This window comes from Mchenga conophoros, linkage group LG6 (assembly GCF_057382185.1).
Source record: "Mchenga conophoros isolate Kocher_MC1m ecotype Shallow Benthic linkage group LG6, M_conophoros_male_GT1.1, whole genome shotgun sequence".
Taxonomy (NCBI): domain Eukaryota; kingdom Metazoa; phylum Chordata; class Actinopteri; order Cichliformes; family Cichlidae; genus Mchenga; species Mchenga conophoros.
Window position 1 is genome coordinate 21,356,252 of NC_140531.1, and position 21,125 is coordinate 21,377,376.

General features: G+C 38.9%; 3 protein-coding genes across 6 annotated transcripts; all 3 read left to right on the forward strand.

Annotated features, from left to right (window-relative positions):
- The first annotated feature begins 3,190 nt into the window (after positions 1-3,190).
- On the forward strand, positions 3,191-10,669 carry LOC146572553 (uncharacterized). Its single transcript, XM_085276790.1, has 11 exons — positions 3,191-3,311; positions 4,375-4,430; positions 4,544-4,609; positions 4,712-5,749; positions 6,438-6,546; positions 7,247-7,368; positions 7,850-7,970; positions 8,073-8,209; positions 8,297-8,445; positions 9,671-9,819; positions 10,079-10,669. Exons 1-11 carry the CDS (start codon positions 3,191-3,193, stop codon positions 10,105-10,107), a joined length of 2,097 nt encoding a protein of 698 aa, XP_085132916.1. The 3' UTR covers positions 10,108-10,669.
- A 2,784-nt stretch (positions 10,670-13,453) lies between these two features.
- scpp9 (secretory calcium-binding phosphoprotein 9) lies at positions 13,454-14,847 on the forward strand. 2 transcript variants are annotated; one of them, XM_085278643.1, is made up of 8 exons: positions 13,454-13,563; positions 13,647-13,661; positions 13,751-13,918; positions 14,012-14,095; positions 14,177-14,242; positions 14,316-14,381; positions 14,468-14,518; positions 14,628-14,847. In XM_085278643.1, exons 1-8 carry the CDS (start codon positions 13,519-13,521, stop codon positions 14,685-14,687), a joined length of 555 nt encoding a protein of 184 aa, XP_085134769.1. In that variant the 5' UTR covers positions 13,454-13,518; the 3' UTR covers positions 14,688-14,847. The 2 variants fall into 2 exon arrangements, with proteins under 2 accessions (XP_085134769.1, XP_085134770.1); XM_085278644.1 differs by having other exon boundaries at positions 13,754-13,918.
- A 2,360-nt stretch (positions 14,848-17,207) lies between these two features.
- On the forward strand, positions 17,208-20,124 carry odam (odontogenic, ameloblast associated). Of its 3 annotated transcripts, none has more exons than XM_085278647.1 (10): positions 17,208-17,276; positions 17,379-17,444; positions 17,532-17,567; positions 17,655-17,702; positions 17,853-18,101; positions 18,231-18,287; positions 18,379-18,501; positions 19,584-19,616; positions 19,729-19,812; positions 19,955-20,124. In XM_085278647.1, the coding sequence occupies exons 2-10, from the start codon at positions 17,385-17,387 to the stop codon at positions 19,988-19,990; spliced, it is 726 nt and encodes a 241-aa protein (XP_085134773.1). In that variant the 5' UTR covers positions 17,208-17,276; positions 17,379-17,384; the 3' UTR covers positions 19,991-20,124. The 3 variants fall into 3 exon arrangements, with proteins under 3 accessions (XP_085134773.1, XP_085134771.1, XP_085134772.1); XM_085278645.1 differs by having other exon boundaries at positions 17,217-17,276; positions 17,374-17,444; XM_085278646.1 differs by having other exon boundaries at positions 17,217-17,276; positions 17,374-17,444; positions 19,587-19,616.
- The last annotated feature ends 1,001 nt before the right edge of the window (positions 20,125-21,125 follow it).

Here is a 21,125-nt window from a genome sequence, read left to right on the forward strand (position 1 = left end):
TGCGAAGGTGTATTTGTTCCGGAGAGGGAGTTCAGAAAACACACAGTGGCGTGATGATGATTGTACACACACACACACACACATAGATACTGTGTGCTCTTTTATCCAGTCACAAAATTTCCTACACCCCCTCTCACGTCTTTAGTGAAATATAATTTAGCTCGCTAAACTATAGGGTTTGTGGCCTGTTGAAAAAATAAACTCACCCACTCAGAGAGGAAAAGAGGGCTAGACAGTTTCATGCTTGTTTCCGGTGAAACTTTTTTTTCTTTTCCTTTTCCCCTCCTTCCCTTTCTATTTGGAATTTTGTTTTTGTCAGATGATGGATTACATGGAACAGGTTACAAGTAGTACAAGTGCGAGGGCTATAAAGTTTTCAATATAAGGTTGGTTTAAATTGAGAAAATTAAACACTGCCTTTTATAAAAACTTCACATAAATGGATTAACTTCAGATACACACACACGCCCACACATATACACGCACACTGTGACAAAGTACAATATTAATTCAGTCTATTAAAACAAAAACAAACCATATTTTGCCTTCACTGCTAAACGATGTTATTGGAAATTGTGTTTTTGGAACATTAAGCATGTACAGTATGTACAAGTAAAGGCTTCTATATATATTTCCATCCTGTGGTATATAATCGCTTCCTGGATATACTTATATGGCCAGGCCCAAAATAAGCTTACAGAATTCCTTGTTTAACCTCACTTTGGATTTCAGCTAAGCAAAAGAAACCTGTAATTAGACTGAATGTTCACCAGTCCAGCGCTCTCCACCAAAACCACAGGGTAGGAGTGGAGGAGGAGATGATTGATGCTTGTTGTGATACGCAGACAGTCAACAGTGTCTGCACGTTCACCTTAACGTTACTTAAGGTTTAATAATGTAATTATCTTTGTCAGACAGGCGTTGGATGCATCTGTGGTATTAATATTCTTAATGAAACTAGGCATTTGTCAGACTGGTGCATCACCAGTGTGATCCTTGAGACTGCGTGCAGTGTAATCATTTTCTTCTATTTTTTTTTTTGCCTAAATATGTTTGAATTAGTTGCTAATTAAGGGAAAACAATACAAGTTAGTGATGAATAGTGAAATATGATTTTACTAAAAACAACACCATGATTGATGCCACATCGTGTATTTTTTTTACTCTGCATTGTATAAAATAAGATAGCATATTTCCATCAATGCCTTGTGGAATTGACTGATTGATTTACAACATTGTGTAATATAAATCAAAGCTTGTACTTCCCAGCTTTGATGAACAGTGTTACAAAGCAGTGTATTTTTTCAATGAAGAGGCTTGTGTTTAAAGCTGGTGTGTTGATTCTTTGAATATCAATCAATTAAGGTAAAACGGCAGTTTTTGAGCGATTTTGTCATGTCCTTGCTACTCTCATCATTTACCCTCATTATACTGCAGTTTCTTAGCCGCTTTAAGAGTACAGACTTTAGTTTTTGTGACATCTAGTGGCCAAAAGTATGTATTGTTTCTGTCCTAAAACAATGTGGTCATTTTGGTTTGGACTGGGTTCATTCTGCCATAAACAACCTGCCCATAGTACTTTTTCAAATTTTCACAAACAACAGTAACCAGAAATTATGTTCATTATGAGGCTTATCCATCCATTATCAGGGGTACATTTTTTGTTACACTTATACTTGTTTGTTAAATAATCCAATTGTTTCCACAGCATACCCAAAAGTGTGCAAAATCCATTCAATAGAAAGCACAATGAATGCTCCAATAATTGCTGAAATATTCAACTGAAAGTAAACATTTGATTTGATTTACATCTATATAAATAAAATTGAATTCATTATTTTTATAGCGGTGTAATACACAAAAATGTGTCAACGAAGAAATACTACACATCTGAACAAGCGTGTTTGTTTATTGCAGGGGTGGGGGATTCTAGGCCTCAAGGGCCGGTGTCCTGCAGGTTTTAGATATCACCCTGGGTCAAGACACCTGAATCAAATGATTAATTTATTACCAGGCCTCTGGAGAACTTTAAGACATGCTGAGGAGGTCATTTAGCCGTTTAAATCAGCTGTGTTGGATCAAGGACACATCTAAAACCTGCAGGTCATCGGCCCTCAAGGCCTGGAGTTCCCCACCCCTGGTTAATTGAGTCTATTCACCAGGGATTTGAGGTTTTCTGTCTAACTGATATGGAAATCTGAAGTTTGAGTTTGATAATGAGTTTTCTGTTGGCTGATGTCATCAAGGATGAATACAGCTGACAAACAAAGAAACATTACTGACAGGACACATATGAATATGAAGCCCTTCTCTCAGGATCAGCATCATGCCAAGCCCTGTACTGGTGCTGCTTTTCAGTAGATGATAAAATCATTGCAAAAACAGAGTCTGTACAATTCTAAAAAGCTTTAAAGTCAATATTTGGTTTGACCCTCTTTATTCCTCAAAAGAGCCTAAACTCTCTTAGACAACCTTTCTTGTCATTTCTTTAAGCAGTCTTTGGGAATAGTACTCCAGGCTTCATGAAGAACATTCAAAGCTCTTTATTTGATGTTGGCTGCCTTTTGTTCTGTTCTCTGTCAGGATGAGCTCACACTGCTTCAGTAATGTTGAGGTCTGGGTTCTGGGGAGAACAATCCATATGTCCAGTGTTCTACAGCATGTTTTTCTATACAGATATGCTTTTACTGCAGTAGTGCTTTTGGGATCATTTGCTGACAAATGAACCAGATTGTACTGGATGGTAGATCAAAAATCTGACAGCACTTTTCTGTGCTTGTAAATAAATAAATTTTTACAAGATCCCCAACACCACTGGCTGAAATGCTGCCCAAACCATAACAGAGTAGTGTTTAACAGATGGCTGTCGACTCTGTTGCCCACTCTCCTGAACTCCTCTATACATGCATGCAAATTATCTTCAGTAACAAAAATGAAACCTGTCAAAATCTGTTATGAACCCTGGAGCGTTCTTTTTTAAACTTATTTTCATTTTTTGGGAAACAGACACGCTATTTTTTTTTTTGAAGTATATCGCCCAACAGAAGCTCAGTGTGGGAGTGGGATCCCTTTGTCCGCCTCTCTCTTTATCTCTGTTTCCCAAAGGCCCTCCCAAAGTTAGCAGTGGCATCCTAAACCCTGGAAAAAAAAACTGTATGTGTGTGTGTGTGTGTGTGTGTGTGTGTGTTGAATGCTTAGTTTGTGTGGACAGACTGTGCACTGTCTTGAATACAAAAGGACATCTTCACAGGTTCAGCACAGGCACGCTGCTGTTTTTGCGGGATACTTTTTCTTGCGACTGCCAGCCTCAGGTAAAATCCTAATTTCTGTGACACACAGAGTTTCATTTCTCATTTATTTTACCTTTATTTATACAGTTAGTTCTACTGAGGCTCAATGTCTTCTTTACAAGACAGACCCGTTTCAGACACACATATTGAAATTACAGCAATAAAAGAACCAATAAAATAGCTGGAATTAATAGTGCTTTGCAACTCCACTTATATATAGCAAAACAGTAATGTGCGTTTGACATTCATCTTGTTCACTAACTAGTTACTGCATTTAAACTATTGCTTGCTGTATGTGCGACTGCTGGCTTGATTACTTAGGGCCACAGCTTTATGCTGGTGAGCTATTGATGGCGATGCTTTGATACTTTTGCAGAAAGTGGTAGCACTATTTAATATGTGCTCCATATTTGGAAGTACTAATTTGGTGCATATAATTTAGAGAAATATCATATCTAAATGTTTTTATAATGTCTATTAATTTTTATTAAAGATGGAGCAATCATGTAATAGAGTAGTTATAATAGTGTCTTTGGTAACTTTTAAATTATTCAAAGTATAAAGACTAATTTATCGCTTTGGTGTGTACACCTTCTCCCCAGCATTACTTTCACATCTCAGAACTGTGCTGAGAGCTATTTTACCAGACAGACCCATTAATATCTTTGTCGTTGGGCTCCAGACACACAAAAAGTTTGTGGACTTAGTCAAATTTTTCCAGTCTGGTAGCTTCTGGTGTTTACTTTAGCTCCGAATGTGACTTTTGAGAGCGAGGTGCATATCAGAGGCCTGTAACCTTGGCGATAGTGGAGGCTGGGCCCACAGCTCTGCTCGTCATGAATGTGCTGGCAGCATACAGATGCATTCAGTTGTTTCCACTTTGAAAGATGTGCCAAGTTCACATCTTTGTTGTGAAAAAGCCAGAGTAGAATGTATTGATAGCTTATGAACAGCTTTTTAGCCTTTAGTGTAATATTTTTCTGAAATATTCAATTCTGTAGTGGTTTCAAAATCTAAAAACTTACATGTTATCCATTTTTAGACAATTTATCCAAGGTTTAAATGATTCACTTTGATCTTACAGGTATGAAGGCCTGCTTAGTATTCCTTTGCTTACTGGCAGCAACATTTGCTCTGTCTGTGAGTAGTAAAGATATTCTTCTTCATAAATCAATGAGTAAAAATGATCAAAGACAATATGATAATGTGTTCACCATACAATAAATATTACAGATGTTTCTTATTATCTTCAGGTGAAAAGTAAACCTCATGGAAAACATCATGGGTTGCATAAGAGTTTGCACACAACCAAAGAAAAGGTAGAGTAACATCTTCTTCATCTAGAGTTTTAAATTCTAATACTAAATGTATCGTGTCATTTTATACAGTCGATAAATATTTTTCCTTTTCTCCTGCTTCAGGATGCTATCACAGTGGAAGCCAATAAGCCAAAGATCTTACCCACTCTAGTCACATTTGAGGCCAGCAGCCAGGAGCAGGAAGACGAGGAACTGAGTTCCGAAGACAACGCTAACAAGGAAGATGGAGAGAGGGCTGAAAAGCGAGAGAAAAGCACTGCAGTTCTGTTGAGTGAAGAAGAACTGGTAGACCTCCTGACGAAAGAGGCTGAAGAGGAAGATGAAGCTGAAGTAAGAGAGCTGGAGGAGGAAGAAGTAGAAGCTGACAAAGCCAAGGTTGAGTCTAGCGAGGTGGTTGAGGTCGCTGAGGATCAGGAGAAGTTGGATGAGAATTCAGAGACAAAGAAACATTTGCTGGATGAGGAAGAAGTGAAAGAAGACAGTGTGGAGGATGTGATAGAGGAGAAGGTGCAGAAGATGACTCATTCAGAAAGGAAGGAAGAGCCTACTGAAGCACTGCTAGAGGAAGATGGCAGCACAGAATCAGTGATTCCAGTCAATCTGGACTATGCTGCTGATAGTAGCCTCCTACAACCTCTACAGACTGCGTCAGCTAACGACAAAACCCACTCTGATGACACCAAGCCTACTTCAAAAACAGACATCAGAGAGAAAGAAACCAGTGGGAAAGAAATGGCCAATATCGCTGATGACTATGAACCTGGCATGCAAAACACAGAGGCAGCACACAGCGAGGAGGTGTCTGATCAGACACAGGACAAAGATTCCTCAGACCAAGACGTAAGCGCCAAGAAAGAACCTGAAGCAAATGTGGATCATCCAGAACCAAAGGGCGATGCAGAGCTTGAATTGAGAGCCACTCTATCTGGAAAGGAGGAAGAGAAGAGTAAGAATGTGGGTGCAAGTCACACTAAGGCAAAAACGAGGAAGCAAAAGAAAAACCAAAGGTCAAGGAAGCACTCTCCGGACAGGGAGGAAACACAACCCGGACAAGAAGAGGGCCGACAGGATCCTGAGTCTGAGAGCAGCAGCACTGACAATACAGACCAAAAGACAAAGAGGAGAAGGGCAGGAAAATGGGTAATGCTTATATTACCTATATTTTCTTTCTTTACAGTAGATTATCATTATTATTATTTTGGCCGTTCAGGCATCATTGGATAAAGATAGAAAGACAGGAAAGCAGGGAAAGAGAAAGAGAGGAAGACAAGTTTAGACTCAAACCCTCTTGGTGGCATTTTAAAATCAGCCCACAGTGAAAATGTTTTAAGAACTGATAGTTAAAATTAATCATTGAGTTTAAGCTGGAGTAATTTCCTTGGTAAGGAGGTAACAGAGGACATAATCTGCCCTGCACACTGCATCTACAAATCACCTGTGTATATCTTGAAGTGGTTAAAGGAGATACATCTCCCTGTCAGTGGGCTTTTTTTCATTTGTGAAACTGACCCAGCTAATTAGCCTGCTAGACATCAGTGCAGTGCAAGTAAAAAAAAGATTTCACTTGCAAGTTTAAGGCTTTTAAAGCTCTCTGCAAGTTTACGGCTAACCTTTGACAGCATTGGCAACATTTAGCAGCACTAATCAGCCCAAAGTTTACAAAAAAGCTGATATTGCAGTTTTCATTGGGGCAACTTGACCTTTGTTTTTTCTCTTTCTATAGTACCTTCACGTTATTACTAATATTATTAGTACTAGAAGGAGGAAAAGGAGAAGGATTTTATACATGCATGAGTCTGCCTTTACACGTCTTTTTGTACTTTCCCAGGGTCCTTTAGTTGGTGTGAATCCGGTGCAGATAAGAGCCGCAGCCGAACTGTACCCAAGGTCCAGGCCCTCTCTTGGCGGAGACATACAACTCCCAGAAACCCCTACTGGTTATTTTTTTTCTGTTGATTGTTTCTGTTGAAGGCTTCCTCCTTAGCCTTCTGTGACATGATTACTGGTATTTCTAGGTCCATTAATAAAGCCAGATACTTTCTGTAAGTTGACAGTTATGTAAGCAAAAGATGATATGATATTTTATCTTTATCATGATAAGATAAAGATAAAATTATCAACATCTCTAATTTAACACAAGACTAGAAATAAATGTAAATAATACAGGCTGGTGAAAGGCTCCACTTCAAGGAAGTTTAACATTGTTTTAAATTTAACGTTATCGTTCATATAACGTGTTATTCTTACAGTATAGAACTGCTGAGTGTCTGGTCAGCAGCAGCATTCACTATATACTGACTAATACACCATCCGAATAGTCTCACATGGGGAATCTGCTGACTGAATCATTTTGCTTAAACTTCCGCATGAATAGTGCCTCTCTGCTTCACAGTCACTACCAAAACACAGCTCTGCAGGCTTAAAAGTGAATAAGAGAGATCAAGTCGAATTTAATCGCTATACCAACTCTATACTAAAGGAATGTAGAGGATGATGTGAGCTTATTGTAGCGTACTGGGCTCTATTGCAAGAAAAACTTTAAAACAAGCTAGGAAAATAAGTAATTTATCTCACTGTTTCTAGAAATCAGGTGAAATATGGGTCAGAGATCCAACCGGTGTTTGTGTTTTCTTAAAGATCCATGTGAAAACTTCCGCTGCAAACGTGGAAAAACATGCAAACTTGATGCGGACAATAAGCCAGGGTGTGTGTGTCAAGAACCGTCAGAGTGCCCTCCCAGTGTGAATGAGTTTGACTATGTAAGTATGTTGATGCCTATAAAAGAAATGTCACACTTACATATTGTTATTCATTTATGCTCATACGTTTTATGTGATGCTCTGTGGTTGTGACACACTTGTCTGCAGCAGCCTTGTGAAGCTTTCATATTGTTTATTGAGGAGAAAAAGGAAAAAGTACAGATGTCATTGTGGGCATTTTGACTTAATTGAAAGACAAAGCAGAGAACACTTTTGTTTTAATATTAGCTCTAACTACCCTGCCTGTTATGGTGAGCCAGCAGGTATTCTTTTCATATTATTTGACCCAGATTGCTTTTTGTGAGAAGGTCAAGGGTCTGATAGTAGGCTGAAGGTGAGCTGTAAACCACAAATATGGAATTTTATCTTTGTATTGTGTCTTCCTTTCCTCACAAGTCCTGCCTGCATAAACTCTTCGAGGACAGTGGCTAAAAGTTGATCTTCTCTCTTCATTTATTTAAACACTTTTGTTTTTGTTTAGGTTTGTGGGACAGACAACAAAACGTATGACACATCATGTGAACTCTTTGCTACTAAATGCAACTTAGAGGGCACTAAGAAAGGACACAGACTTCACCTAGACTACACTGGGCCATGCAAATGTGAGACTGTATTTAAACACTGTACAAACTGTATAATTTAGTATGGTGAAGAAAGAACTAATTAAAACATCTGATGCTTTTTTTCTGTCCTCTCTGTCTCAGTGATACCTCCATGTGTGGACAATGAGCGGGTGCAGTTTCCTCTACGAATGAGAGATTGGCTCAAAAACGTGCTGCTCCAGCTCTACGAACATGACTCCATAACTCCTGGCTTCCTCACTCCTAAACAGCGTTTCAGAGTAAGGCTTACTACTCCAACAGCTCTTTACAACTACTGTGTTTAAGTGACTGAAACCAGCCAAAGTGTGGTCTCCTGTATTCTTCAGGTGAAGAAAATCTTTGAGAGTGAGAGGCGCCTTCATGCAGGCAATCACTCTGTTGAGCTTCTCGCACAGGACTTTGAGAAGAACTATAACATGTACATCTACCCAGTACACTGGCAGTTTGCTCAGCTGGACCAGCACCCATCTGATAGGTACATTTTTATACACTGGTTTTGCATATAGTATCTTCTTTAAAAAAAAGCTAGCTAGTTAGGGGAGTTATTGGTTATAGAACAATATGGAAAGATATATATGTCACAGATGACTGACAGACTGTAAAAAACACATCCTTAATCACAAAGTGATAAGAAGACGCTTCTTTTGGCTGCTCCCTTTTCACACGGGGTCCCCACAGATAGCACCACTTGATTTGGCAGCTTTTCCCACCAGATACCCTTCCTGTTTCAACACCAAAGGGTATTTGCGCCTCTTCATGGTCTCTAACCAGAGACCTTGAACATGTCAGGTGAATGTGTAAACCCCTACTCCAGGGGTCGGCAACCCTGGGAAGGGTTAACTGATGGCACGACCATAGCTGGACTGGCCAGCGTTTGTTTTCATTCAAAGGCTTTATGGCTTTTCCTATAATACCTGGTGGGCCGGTCTCTAGTCAAAATGCCCGGGCTGTTTTTTTGTCCCAGTCCAGCCCTGGGCACGACACGCAGTGAATTAATCTGAGAAGGTGCATTAAAAAATTAATGGCCGGGCCAGTGGTGCACATCACAAATTAGCTTGCATAGACACATTAGTTGTACTGCTTCTTAATGACGGTATCTTAGCTAACAACCCCAACTACCAGATTCAACTTGTAATTGGCTAAAAATCACTTAGCCTACTGGTGAGAAGGACGTTACTAGCGGTTAGTTTTTTCAAGCGATGTTGAAATTTCCACATTCCGAAAATTCAAATGCTTCAGGAGCTGCAGCAACTGTTAATATAGAGCGTTATTAAATTTATTGCTAATGCAATTATATGGCACATTGACTTCTGAGGAAAAATTGAATAGGCAAAAATAACTGTAACAAGTAAGCAAAAGCAAATCAAAAGTATTCATATAGCACCTGTCTTGATAAGAATAGCAAAGTGCTTCACAAGAACAATCAACAAACAAAAACCCAACTATTAAAACACATTTTAAAAGCAAGCTTATAAAAATATGTTGTGAGCTGCTCTTTAAAGGTTTCATGCACAGATCTCAAATGTAGTGGTGTCCTTTAGTTTTCAGTCCAGAACAAGGACCAACAAACGATTTTTGGTCTAAAGGCTTCAATGACCTGTAACAACAATAACAATAACTAGTATGTTAGGAAAACACGTAGTCATCCTGCGCACTCTGTTTACTCACAGTGATCAAAAACATTTCTTTTTCCTCTACAGGTTTTTGTCCCACTCAGAGCTGGCCCCTCTCAGGGTCCCCCTGGTGCCAATGGAGCACTGCACCTCTCGCTTCTTTCAGGAGTGCGATGCTGACAAAGACAAACTGGTATCATTTAAGGAGTGGATCACCTGTTTTGATATCAGGAATGGTGAGAGGTTCATCGTTTCTTATATTTGTGAGAAACCTTCCCATAAATGATGTAGTACGTTCACGGTCAAGGCCTATATAATTGCATAGATAGTAGAGGTTTCAGAAATGTGATGCTCCAATCTGAATATATCTTCCAAGATTTAAGATGAAAACCCAGCATCTTGCTCTAAAATATGTTCAGAATTTGATGTTTTCTGGTACTGTTAGTTGATCATTTAAATGCAAACTCTAACTCTTTGTAACTTGTCTCTCTGCAGAGGACATGGATGCCAACCTGCTTTTCTGAGTGTTGTAGCTTGAACATCTGGCTGTTGAAGTTCTGTCTATTCAAAATGATACAGTACACGCTCTGACAAGTACAGATGAAACAAACCCATGTTACCTCCCGCTATAAACAAAGCTTTGTGTAAGGCTAAGCATGGACATTTAAATCACTGATCTGTAATTTAGACTGAGCTGCTAGAACCGTCTATTAGAAGAAAGAAGTAGTTATTTTTTTGCTGGCTGTGTTCAAAATCTTTACTACAATGCATTCCAAACTGGGGCAAAGTTATTGCAGCTTGATGGTAGAAAAAACATTGTGCAGTACACAGTGCCAGGTAGTACCACAATTAGTAGCAGACAATTGCAGATTCCTGTTTGATACTAGCAAATGTAAAATAGCACCTGTATTGGCTAACTTAGTAGCAAATGTGTACATGTTTGTCCTCATATATTATGTTTCCTTACACTGCTAACTAAAGGCAATAAACAGCAAAGAAATTCACAATTTCAGAATATTTCAGTAAACTCTGTTGCTTATTGATGTTTGTGCTGAAATAAAGTCTCCTACAAAAAGACTCTGGTAAATATCATTTCATGTTCTGATATCTTTTCTTCATTCCTTTTCTTTTTTGCGTGTGTTTGTGTTACTTCATGAGATGAATAGCTCTTCAACAATGGTTTTTAAGAATGCAAGTCACTGGTAGATGATTTTGGTTTGCCGCTTGATCCTAAATAATGGCCTGCTGTAAGGCGACAAAGCAAAAAATAACCTGCTGCTTGGTCATGATGATTACGGCATCTCGTTTTTATGAGATAAAGCATTCTGATTGGACCTTTTCTGGTGATCGCCGAGTCTGACGCCTTCTATATAAGTAAAGAAAGAAGCGGCGCTTCACCTGCTGATCATCTGCTGCTTGCACTGAGCTAAAACATGTACTGCATGCTGTGGGTTATCTTTCAGAGCCTGGCCCTCGTGGTGGAGAGTGGTGTGTCTTCAGGGAGTGCTGAGGCACTTGCCAATAGGGGAGTGAAGAACAATGGAGGACCAGGAGCTGCCAACGGTGCAAACGCTGGGGCTCAAAATGGGGTTCCACTGACTGGTCAGCCCTTTGTGGCACAAGTAGTCCAAGTTGGTAATACTTTGTTTATCCAGCCACTTGGGAACCCTGTAGGTCAGGCTCCACCACAACAACTAATTCCAGTTGCAGTTCTCCCACAAGGTGGAGCTTTTCTCATGGGCCAGGCAGGAGGAGCCACCATGAATCTGCAAGGGCCAGGGACGCAGCAAGCTGGAGGTGGGCTGTTTGCAGTGCTGCCACAGAGAAATGTCGGCGGAGGGCCTCAGAGTGTCGTGTTGACCCCTGGCCAAGTGCAGCTGATGTCAGCAGTCGGGCAAAATAACCCACAACCCTTGGGCGGTGTTGTTGGTGCTGCAAAGCCGAGCGGCAAGCTGAGGTTTCGACGGTCAGTCGCAGCTCGCCTCAGGAGGACGCAGTCTCCGGTGATGAAGACTACGCCAGCTGAAGATGAGGAAGAATGCTCTGGGGTAGATACTGAGGAGAAGCAAGTGGAATGAGATGAAGCATTTTTCACAGATTCATTGCTAAACACTGATTGTGGTTCTCCTTAATACCTGTTGACACTTTACTGTTGTAGATCACTGTAACTAATGACCAATAAATGATTGAACTCCTATTGCACAAAACAAATCTGTCAAGTCTGTCTTGAACAAAACACTGAATAAATTCAGCAGGGTCATGGGTGTGCCTCCATCTGATGGCTGTTATTTTCATATAAGAGGCTGATAAAAATACACACAGCCTTCTGTTTACAATACACAGCTTCAAGCTACTTCCAGATGGTCTCTCTTGAACATTTGAAAACTATAAATCCGTCACATCAGCATGAAATTCCTGGCACAGCTTGTTTTCTTTTGGAAAAAAAAAAAACAGTACCTAAAATAATATAAATCAGATGAACAACTGCATTTGCATTAGAGAGAACCTTTTGTCCTTTAAAACTGAAAACAGAAAAAAATAGTTTCTTAATTGTAACTGCATGACAGTGTGTAATTAGCTCCAGACCAAACTTCCACAGAGGGTGTTTACCTGGTCTGCTGTCAGCTGCAGAGTCAGCAAAAGGAAAAACATTCCCAGACGGCTTTGGTATATGACAGAGTAACCATCCAACCAAACAGTAATGTATGTGATGGCTCTGAACATGTGCTCGTGAAACAAGCTATAGGCTTTCTGTTTTCATTTTCTTGTTAAATTTCAGAATTTTATTAATGATTAACTGATTTCCCGAGGGTCACTGTGAGTGAGTGTGTACATTGGTTGAGAGTGTGGCGTGTGGGTGGGCAAATAAAAAGTTTGTCACTGTTATAAAGTCATCACAAATTACAGTAAGGCACCCAGCCATGTCTGAGGCACTTATGTTAACTTTTAATTATAAAACAGCAGCAGGCAACATGCCATTTATACCTCTAGACATGAATCAAATCACAAGATGCCATTTATGCCCGGGTGTTTTCACAAACATCTTCTCATAAACAGTCTGCATGCAGCTTGACACAGTAAAGGTGAAATGTTCGATTAAATTTAACACTATAACGTATTCTTTTAGATACATGTGGTTCTGATACCTCTACATCATCAGCGTGATTTAAAAAACACAATCCCTAAACCCAAATTTGTACTTCTTTTTGTTTAAAACACATCAACTGTGACCAACAAATTGCACAAAAATGCTGGACGCAGCAAAAAATGATACAAATTAAAACTCATACATGCAAATTGATATTTTATTTCTTTCAAAATAAAAAGAAGGTTCAATAAACACTCTAGTTTAAGAAACAATTAGAATTTTCTGGCAATTATGCTGTTGTTCAGGCTTAATGGGTAAAGCCTGAACACAAACACACACATGCACATATTTTTTACAGTGTGATCTACAAAAGCTCTTGATGACTATGATGTCAGTTGTTTGCCTCTTGTAACCACAACCCACAACATTGACGAGGTCCATGCTGGGTTTAAGTCAGCTTCCAGAAGCCTCTAGAAACCCTTCCCGCGACAATGAATCACTGCGTTATTTTTTTGTGGTCACTCAGCTCTATCAAGAACAATGTCAGTGTGTCAACTGGCTGAAGTTTCTTTGAAAACAGGGACTTTGCTGCATTACATTTCTTTAAATCTTGTATTGTAGAGAAACCATAGATGCCATATTGCAACTTCCCATGACACGCAGGTGACAAATATAGCATGTGAATAAGGCAGTGTTCTCCTCTCTAATTGGCTCATAATAATCTCTTTGACTGATAAAAGGCGTCTTTGAAACAGAGAGTTACTGTCAGCTTTCTGGGCACATAACAGTTGAAGCCAGAGCAAAAACGTACAAGGTCTGTGTGTTTTTACACGATTCAAGGTGCAAAATGAAGCTTTTTCTCTTCGCAGCATTTGTAGCAACCCTCAGCTATGTGAGTAGTCAATCTATCTATCCATCTATCCATATGTGTATATATCTATACTAATGTGTATATCTCATCTAAATTTATTTCAGGTCAATGCAGGCAAGGTAAGTTACAGTCAGACTATGGATGTATGCATACTTTGCACAATAATCGAGATTAGGCCACAGGCAATAAGTCTTTTTCCTGCTCCAAGCAGACTGCAAGGCTGCTGGCAGCTATGAATGCAGGGATGTTGAATGGAGGACTCTTAAATGGAGGACTCTTAAATGGAGCAAACCCCGGGATGCTGGTTGGTGGTCTGAATCCACCCATTGTTGCTGGCGGTGGAGCAGGCGTTATAGGGCAGCCCCAGTTTGCTCAGGTCAGTCCACTGGATTTAAGTTTGAGCGACAATGTGACTTTTCACCGATATTTTGCAGTGAATCTAAATAACACTTATTTTTCCTTCTCACAGTTTGTTCCTCGAGTTCCTGCTTTTGTCGTTCCAGCTCAGGTCGGCAATGTGTACCCTTTCCCTGCTGTCCCTGCAGTCAATGCGGTTAGTGAGGCACTTACTGTTGTGGTGTTAACAACACAACTTGTTGCAGGTTTAAGAGCATCATCTGTCTTGCTTCTCTAGTACCAGGTTCCTTTCATGGGAGTACCCCAAATGGCACCAATGAATGCTCCTCAGCAACCTGCGATGGTAATCAACCTTTACCTTCAGTGTGTCAGTGGTTATTGTTTGCAGAAATGTAACATTTCCTGTTTTTGTTTAGGGGAACCCTGCTGGTGCTGCTCCACAGCAGCTTCCAGTTCAGCCTGATCCTCTCGGAAGATTCAGGGTAGGAAACAATGAATCTTTTGTCTCAAAGGCTGTGCAATATGAATGAAAACTACACTGGATAAATGTTGCTATGTGACTCCACAGCGCCAGATTATAAAAGCGGAAAACACCGTGAAGAGTACTGTGGACACTCAGGTGAGACTGTGCAAAATAAACCATAAAAAGTTTTTTAAAAAGTTACTCACAGTTTGTAAAAACCATATTCTGCTAGAAAAATTACTATTTTTTTCTCTTATTTTCTCAGATTCCTTCTTCCGCTCCTTCTGCATCACCAACAGCAGCACCCTGCAACAAGGATATTTAAGCTGACACCATTACTCTAACATTAGCTTTGAATTGAATCTACAAGAAATATTGAATATTATAACAATAAAAGTAAACTACTGTGATTATTCATAAATTGATTACTTTTGTTAAAGTGGTTTGTTACAGTGTCTTCACTTTCTAATAAAATTAATCATACTCTAAATAAAATTTGTCTTGTATGAGTTTTATGCCATAGACCATCAGTGGATCTGTGCTGCCATCTAAAGGACATATATGTTTCATAAAACTACAACTCTAGATAGATAGTGAAGCGGACATCCATAAAATGTTATCAAAAATAATATAAAATAAGATTTTTTAAAAAGATCAAAAAAACAAAAATGACTACCAACCCACTTGCCACTAATTCCATTGATAAAGATAATACAGATATACTGAAGTCAAGGAGAATGAGTGAACACACATGATACAGCAAACATGATGCAGTTCTGAAGTTCTTTCAAACAGCTCCTCCTACAGCTTTTCAGCTTTACAAACATACAGAGACAGTTATGTCTCTGCACTATCAGCAAATTCCCAGAACTTAGAACACAAGATGTGCTGGTGTGGCATAAAAAAAGTGTTAGTTACTGGCATTATGTACAGGTGCGCATAAAACTGATGATGGTTCAGTTCAAGAAAGCTGCTTCACTTTCAGGATTGTGCAAGTTTGTTCACAGTCACACTGGTGTGACCAAATGAATAAAACGGAGCCATTTGAACCATGCAAATGGATTGGATTGCAATTATGTCGCACTTTAATATAATTCTTTACAAAACAAGTGATATTCACACCAACTTTTATTCTGTGCACACAGAAATGGGTCCATGACGGGAAATTTGGGGTTCTGAATCTTTCCCAAGGACACTTTAACATGTGAGATTGCACCAGGCACATTTGAAGACTTCTTTAACTGTAATAAAATATTAGTGAGCACAATGTATAAATAAATAGGCTGGTATAATGGCTGGTGTAAGCGAAAGCTGGTGAACATAACACTGAGTACACTCAACCATTAGTATAAATGATTCACCAATTAGATGCCAACATCAGACTGAGTGGGATGTGACAAATGTTTGAATATATGCTCAAACTTTCTGCTTTTCTTTTTTTTCTCATGACATGCAAAAGTTCCTTTTGGAATTATAATAATTATGCAATGCAATGTTACATTTTACACAAGCTTTTCTTACTTTAAGAGATCACAGAACCAAAGTGAAGAATGTACACAGTACACCTGGACGCTACAGTGATGACCTCAACATGCAGCTCTGGTGATTTTGTAATTTCTGTATTTGCATAAAGTTTTAAACTGAGATTATTTGGACTTTTTTAACAACTTGAAACCAGAGATGGGCAGTAACGCGTTACTGTAATCCGATTACTTTTTTCAAGTAACTAGTAAAGTAAGGGATTACTATTGCAAAAACGGTAATTAGATTACCGTTACTTTCCCGTAGGAACGCTGCGTTACTGCGTTACTAAAACCGTGATTTTTTTGCGAGAATGTCTCATGACAGTGACGTAAGCGAGTGCGACGTTCGTGACAACAGCTGTGTGCAGATCAACAATGGATCATATATCGAGTGCGGGAGAGAGTATGAGCATGCAGCGTTTAAAGCGTGGAAGTACTGACCTTACTTTGAGTTTGATTCCATAAAAAGTGACAAAAACATTAGTGTCCATTAGCATTGTGCGTGGGAAGAAAACATCTTTTTACAGCGAAAAAAACCCCTAAACTTCCAAGCAAGCTCCGAGTGCGCTATGACGTAATGGAAAATTCACAGAGAAACTGCCATATCTTTCCACTGACCGCTGCGGCACACCTGCACCAGGGTAAACCTCCGCCTACCCAACTCCTGCTGTACAGGAGCAACAAGACCGCTGAGTCTTTGATTTTATTTATTTTCTGCTGTGTTTTACTTGCATCTATTTGAAAGAGTGAGTGTAAACACAAAAAAAAAAAAATTTATGTGCTGGAATGTGCAGAAAATAGGTTTAAATATTAAACAAATTTCTTCCAGAATGTTGCATATAATTAAATTTTTGCTTGATGCATAAAGTTAAAAGATTAAAATTAATAAAACTATAAAAGTTTTAAAAAGAGACTTTTCCATTTGATTACATTTTGTATGATGGATTATGCAGAAAAAGTAGAATTGGGCTGAAAGATCTATCGCTTTATCACCTATTCAGGTTGTAAATCGTGTTTTTAAAAAGTAACTAAGTAACTAAGTAATTAATTACTTTTGAAAATAAGTAATCAGTAAAGTAACGGGATTACTTTTTGGGGGAAGTAATCAGTAATTAGTTACTGATTACTTTTTTCAAGTAACTTGACCAACACTGCTTGAAACAGAACGTGTCATGGTATTTAGAGACATGACTTACACCTAATTACACACTTACCTGCTCTGTGTTGTAAGTGTCTGAGTCTGTTGCCATGAGAAATGTCTGTCACACTGACCGCATATTGTTTGGATGGGTCGGTGCTGGACTATATCAGCTCAGATGGGAGGAATTTAAACGTGATGCAGAGAAGGTCGGGAGGCAGACGCAGAAAGAGGACACAGAACCATTGGAAAGGTAAGATGAGCTTTTGGTGCTCATTGCTTCTGTGGACATATTCTTTGTGAAATGTATGTGGTTGTATAATGCTCAGCAAACTTTTGTCTGTACACACTGCAGGACATCATGAAGCTGCACACGGCTCTACTGCTGATTTGTCTGTTTAGGACTAGCTTTGCTCTGCCAGTAAGTTATAGCTTTATAGTGTATCTACATAAAGTGCTGTGTTAAACATCACATTTAATGTTTTGACAACTGTTCCTTTGACAATAGGTCCAGATTGGAATTATTGCGAGCAATAGCAATGAGGTAATGAGCTTCTAAAGCCTTTCTATGTGTTGGGCAGCTAAAGAAACAACATTAGTCATAATAATTCTGCTTTTCTTGTATATTCAGATCCTGAGACTGAATGCATTAGCTCTTGCAGCTATGGGACAAGCACAGGTATGCATCGTGCTTATGAGATGCCAATTACCATGCAGCTCTTTGTTGCCTTGACTAACTCTGTGCCTTCTTCAGTAAAATGTTAAAATATCTGCATTAAAAAACAAACAAAAACATTGACGTTGACATGAGCAGACACTCTTTCTGCAGGGCTCTTCAATATTGCCCCAGTTTGTGCTGCAGCAGCAGCAGCCTGAGGTGCTGCTTACCCCACAGGTGGTGAACTTAAACCCTCAAGTGGCAGGCCCTTTTGGTCCACAGGGACCCCAACTACTGGTCCCCAACCAGGGCAACCAGTTTACATCCATGTTTTTCCCCAATGGTCAACAAGAGCAGCTTGGACCTCAACCGGACCCCAACAATCCTAACATTCCTCAGCAGGCACAAAACCCTATGCAGGTAGAATATGGCAGGCTAAAAACACATTTCTGTTTTTATCATTGATTTGTGATGTGATTGGATGTGCTGAAATTTATTTTCAGTCTAAAAATGAGGAATTAACCATTCCTTTTAAACTTTTATTTTCAGTTGTTTCCACAGTTTCAGTATCCATCTTACAGATTTCCTCAGTTTCATAGGCCTCAGGTATGAAATCAAACATCCTGCCCTCTTTGCAAGAGTTAATACATTTATTTACATGCTCAGTGGAGATTTAAATTGTTTCTGTCGTCCACAGGGTTTCCCTTACTTTGTACCAGCTTATGGCTATCCCCAGCAGAGGAATAATGCAAGGCTGCAGCCCAACAACGGTCAGCAGAACCTGGAAAGAACGACACAGAGACCACAGCTCCCTCTGCAGGTCAGACATGATAAATACAAGCTGGAGTACAGAAAGGCACACACTTTTTGTAAAATGATCAAAAACAAACTGAAGGAATCCCATTTTTAAGAAAAATTACATTTTGAGGAATAATATTTTAATAATAATAATTTAATTATTTAATAATAATAATATTTTATTAAAACCAGGAGAAGTTATGTGGTCACAGTTGCTCCATGGCAGTAAGGACAGTAGCGAAAAGGTTAAAGTACCAACAGCATTAAATAATACAATATCTATCTATCTATCTATCTATCTATCTATCTATCTATCTATCTATCTATCTATCTATCTATCTATCTATCTATCTATCTATCTATCTATCTATCTATCTATCTATCTATCTATCTATCTATCTATCTATCTATCTATCTATTTCTCTGGAAAAGGACATGCAGATATTAAGCGTGTACAACGATTGCAGTGTCTACTTATACTTAAAACATTCTAACATCCTAAGATACTATAAGCATCTTAGGGAAAACTGGACCAACATTTTTACCTGATATAAGACCAAACACATCTTTTCACTCTACTGACTTTGCACAGATGTATTCAGCAAAAACAGCCGCTAGTAAAACAAACCAAAATGATGGAAAATGCTGCTCCAAGCATCTGTACTACTTTGAAGTTTAAGACCTACAGACAATGATGAGTCAAAGGCAAGGCTTGATGATAATAACATAGCTGCAGATGAATCATGACTGTGTGGGTACATCAGCTGTTATGCAATGACTGCTGTCTGGCATACTGACCACACTGTCAGTCTGTCTTAGCAGATAACTGCTGAATTCTTGCCAGTGCAGTGGCACATCAGCACTTCAGTGCTGGGTGACAACTCACACATGTAATTATTTATCAGTGCAACTTATGTAAGTTTATTTTGTTTCATGGCAGAGCTCATTTCCTGCTACTTTTATGAAAATGATGCATATAATTCATGGACAGTTTAATGGGTATTTAAAAAAAATAATGCTGCTACTTAATTACTGCTTATGGCATGTTCTGCTATGATTTTTGAAGCTTGTAATCTAATGTTTATGCTTATCATCTAATTTCAGCAGGCTTCCAAGCCAAAGCCACGGACAGAAGACGTGAGTGTTCTCTGCTATTTATTTCACCTAAATTAAACATTAGAATCAAAAAAAGAAAAAGAAAAAGACATTTTGTTTAACTGCTTCATGTTTGTACTTTGCTCTGTGACAGACATGGCCACTGGGGTCAAAGAAAGAGTCTGCCACAATTCCTCCTGATCCTCGTGGTGATGCATCTGGCCCTGGGGTTGATGAGGTATGATTTTTATACAAGTACAGACCCTTTAAAGGCTTCACATGCACAGGAATTAATGCATGTTGCATATTCATAGAGTCCTTCATTAATGTCATTTAGGAAATTTGATTTTCAGTAATATACCTTTTTCTAATTTCTCTAGGGCCAGGTTAACTTCCCATTCCTGTTTGAGCCTTAGATGTCACAGCCGTAAGATCATTAGGCAACAAATGAGATACTCTGTATTTGGCCACAGCCTGACTGAAACTTGCAGAAATTCTACTTTTTTTTTCCCCAGTGCTTTCATACCATGTTAAATAAAGACGTTTGTCAGATAAATTTGTGTCAGAAAGTTCATTGTTGTACACAGAAATAAAAGCTTGAATTGCAGGAATAATTTTCTGAATATATCACAAATAACAAAGATTTTAAAAAAGTTAACAATCAAACTTTTTTGTAAGGAAAATGCAAAACAAGCAACATAGTTAATATTAGTCAGTAAATTCTGAGTCAGGTTCTGTTCTAAGGTCTAAGGTCTAAGATAGCAAAATTGTTTGATAAGATGCACATTGTAACAGAAAGCCTTGGTGAATGGCAGCATGAGAACAAGAGAACTAATTCAGTGAGATGCCATCTATCCATTTTCACCATGGCTTATCCAACTAGGACCATTATGGGGTGTCGAGAAAGGTGGGATCGCAAGACAGTGAAGTGCTGTGGTTTACCTTTCATTACATCTGAGAAAGGACTTATCAACTAGCCTTTTAGGTACAAAATGACTAAAGAGTGTGATCACAGAGTTTATCTATGTGCTTTTGCAAAATGTAAATAGTCTATATTCTTGATCAAATATATAAAAATGTAAGTCTGATTAATGTGATTAATGAGAAATGCAGTTTGAGTAGTGAAATGTTTCTAACACCTGACTTTCTGGCCTTTTACTGTTTTTTTCTGTGTGTGTGTTTCTGGGCTGGGATTGTTTGAACCAGTGGGGAATCCAAACATGGCACACAGCCCAGATCTTGTCTGAGGCTATTAGTGTTCGGTCAAAATGACTTAGGAAACATTCAGAGAATGTCTGATTTTGACACGTATAATTGAATAAAATAAGCTAGAGGTAGAGGAAAAAAACAAAAACTAAGGCAAAGACAAACAGAGGCAAAGAATAAATGATAACCTAAAATGGGAACAGTTAGAACTAGACATGAACATGAACATAAATCTGAACAGGAGCATGCAAAAACAAAGACGTGAGGAAACCATAACAGGAGCATGAAAAACCTGAGACCTGAAGTGACATAAAATCTATAGCCATGAGACGAGATAAACAAATG

Excerpts from the sequence above, each read along its gene's own strand:
- LOC146572553 (XM_085276790.1), top strand. The coding sequence starts at position 3,191 with ATGCTTAGTTTGTGTGGACAGACTGTGCACTGTCTTGAATACAAAAGG. Across the intron at positions 8,446-9,670 it reads GACCAGCACCCATCTGATAG|GTTTTTGTCCCACTCAGAGC; the intron begins GTACATTTTTAT and ends TTTCCTCTACAG. Across the intron at positions 9,820-10,078 it reads CTGTTTTGATATCAGGAATG|AGGACATGGATGCCAACCTG; the intron begins GTGAGAGGTTCA and ends GTCTCTCTGCAG.
- scpp9 (XM_085278643.1), top strand. The coding sequence starts at position 13,519 with ATGAAGCTTTTTCTCTTCGCAGCATTTGTAGCAACCCTCAGCTAT. Across the intron at positions 13,919-14,011 it reads GGCAGCCCCAGTTTGCTCAG|TTTGTTCCTCGAGTTCCTGC; the intron begins GTCAGTCCACTG and ends TCCTTCTCACAG. Across the intron at positions 14,096-14,176 it reads CTGTCCCTGCAGTCAATGCG|TACCAGGTTCCTTTCATGGG; the intron begins GTTAGTGAGGCA and ends TTGCTTCTCTAG.
- odam (XM_085278645.1), top strand. The coding sequence starts at position 17,222 with ATGCAGAGAAGGTCGGGAGGCAGACGCAGAAAGAGGACACAGAACCAT. Across the intron at positions 17,568-17,654 it reads TTGCGAGCAATAGCAATGAG|ATCCTGAGACTGAATGCATT; the intron begins GTAATGAGCTTC and ends TTGTATATTCAG. Across the intron at positions 18,288-18,378 it reads CTCAGTTTCATAGGCCTCAG|GGTTTCCCTTACTTTGTACC; the intron begins GTATGAAATCAA and ends TGTCGTCCACAG.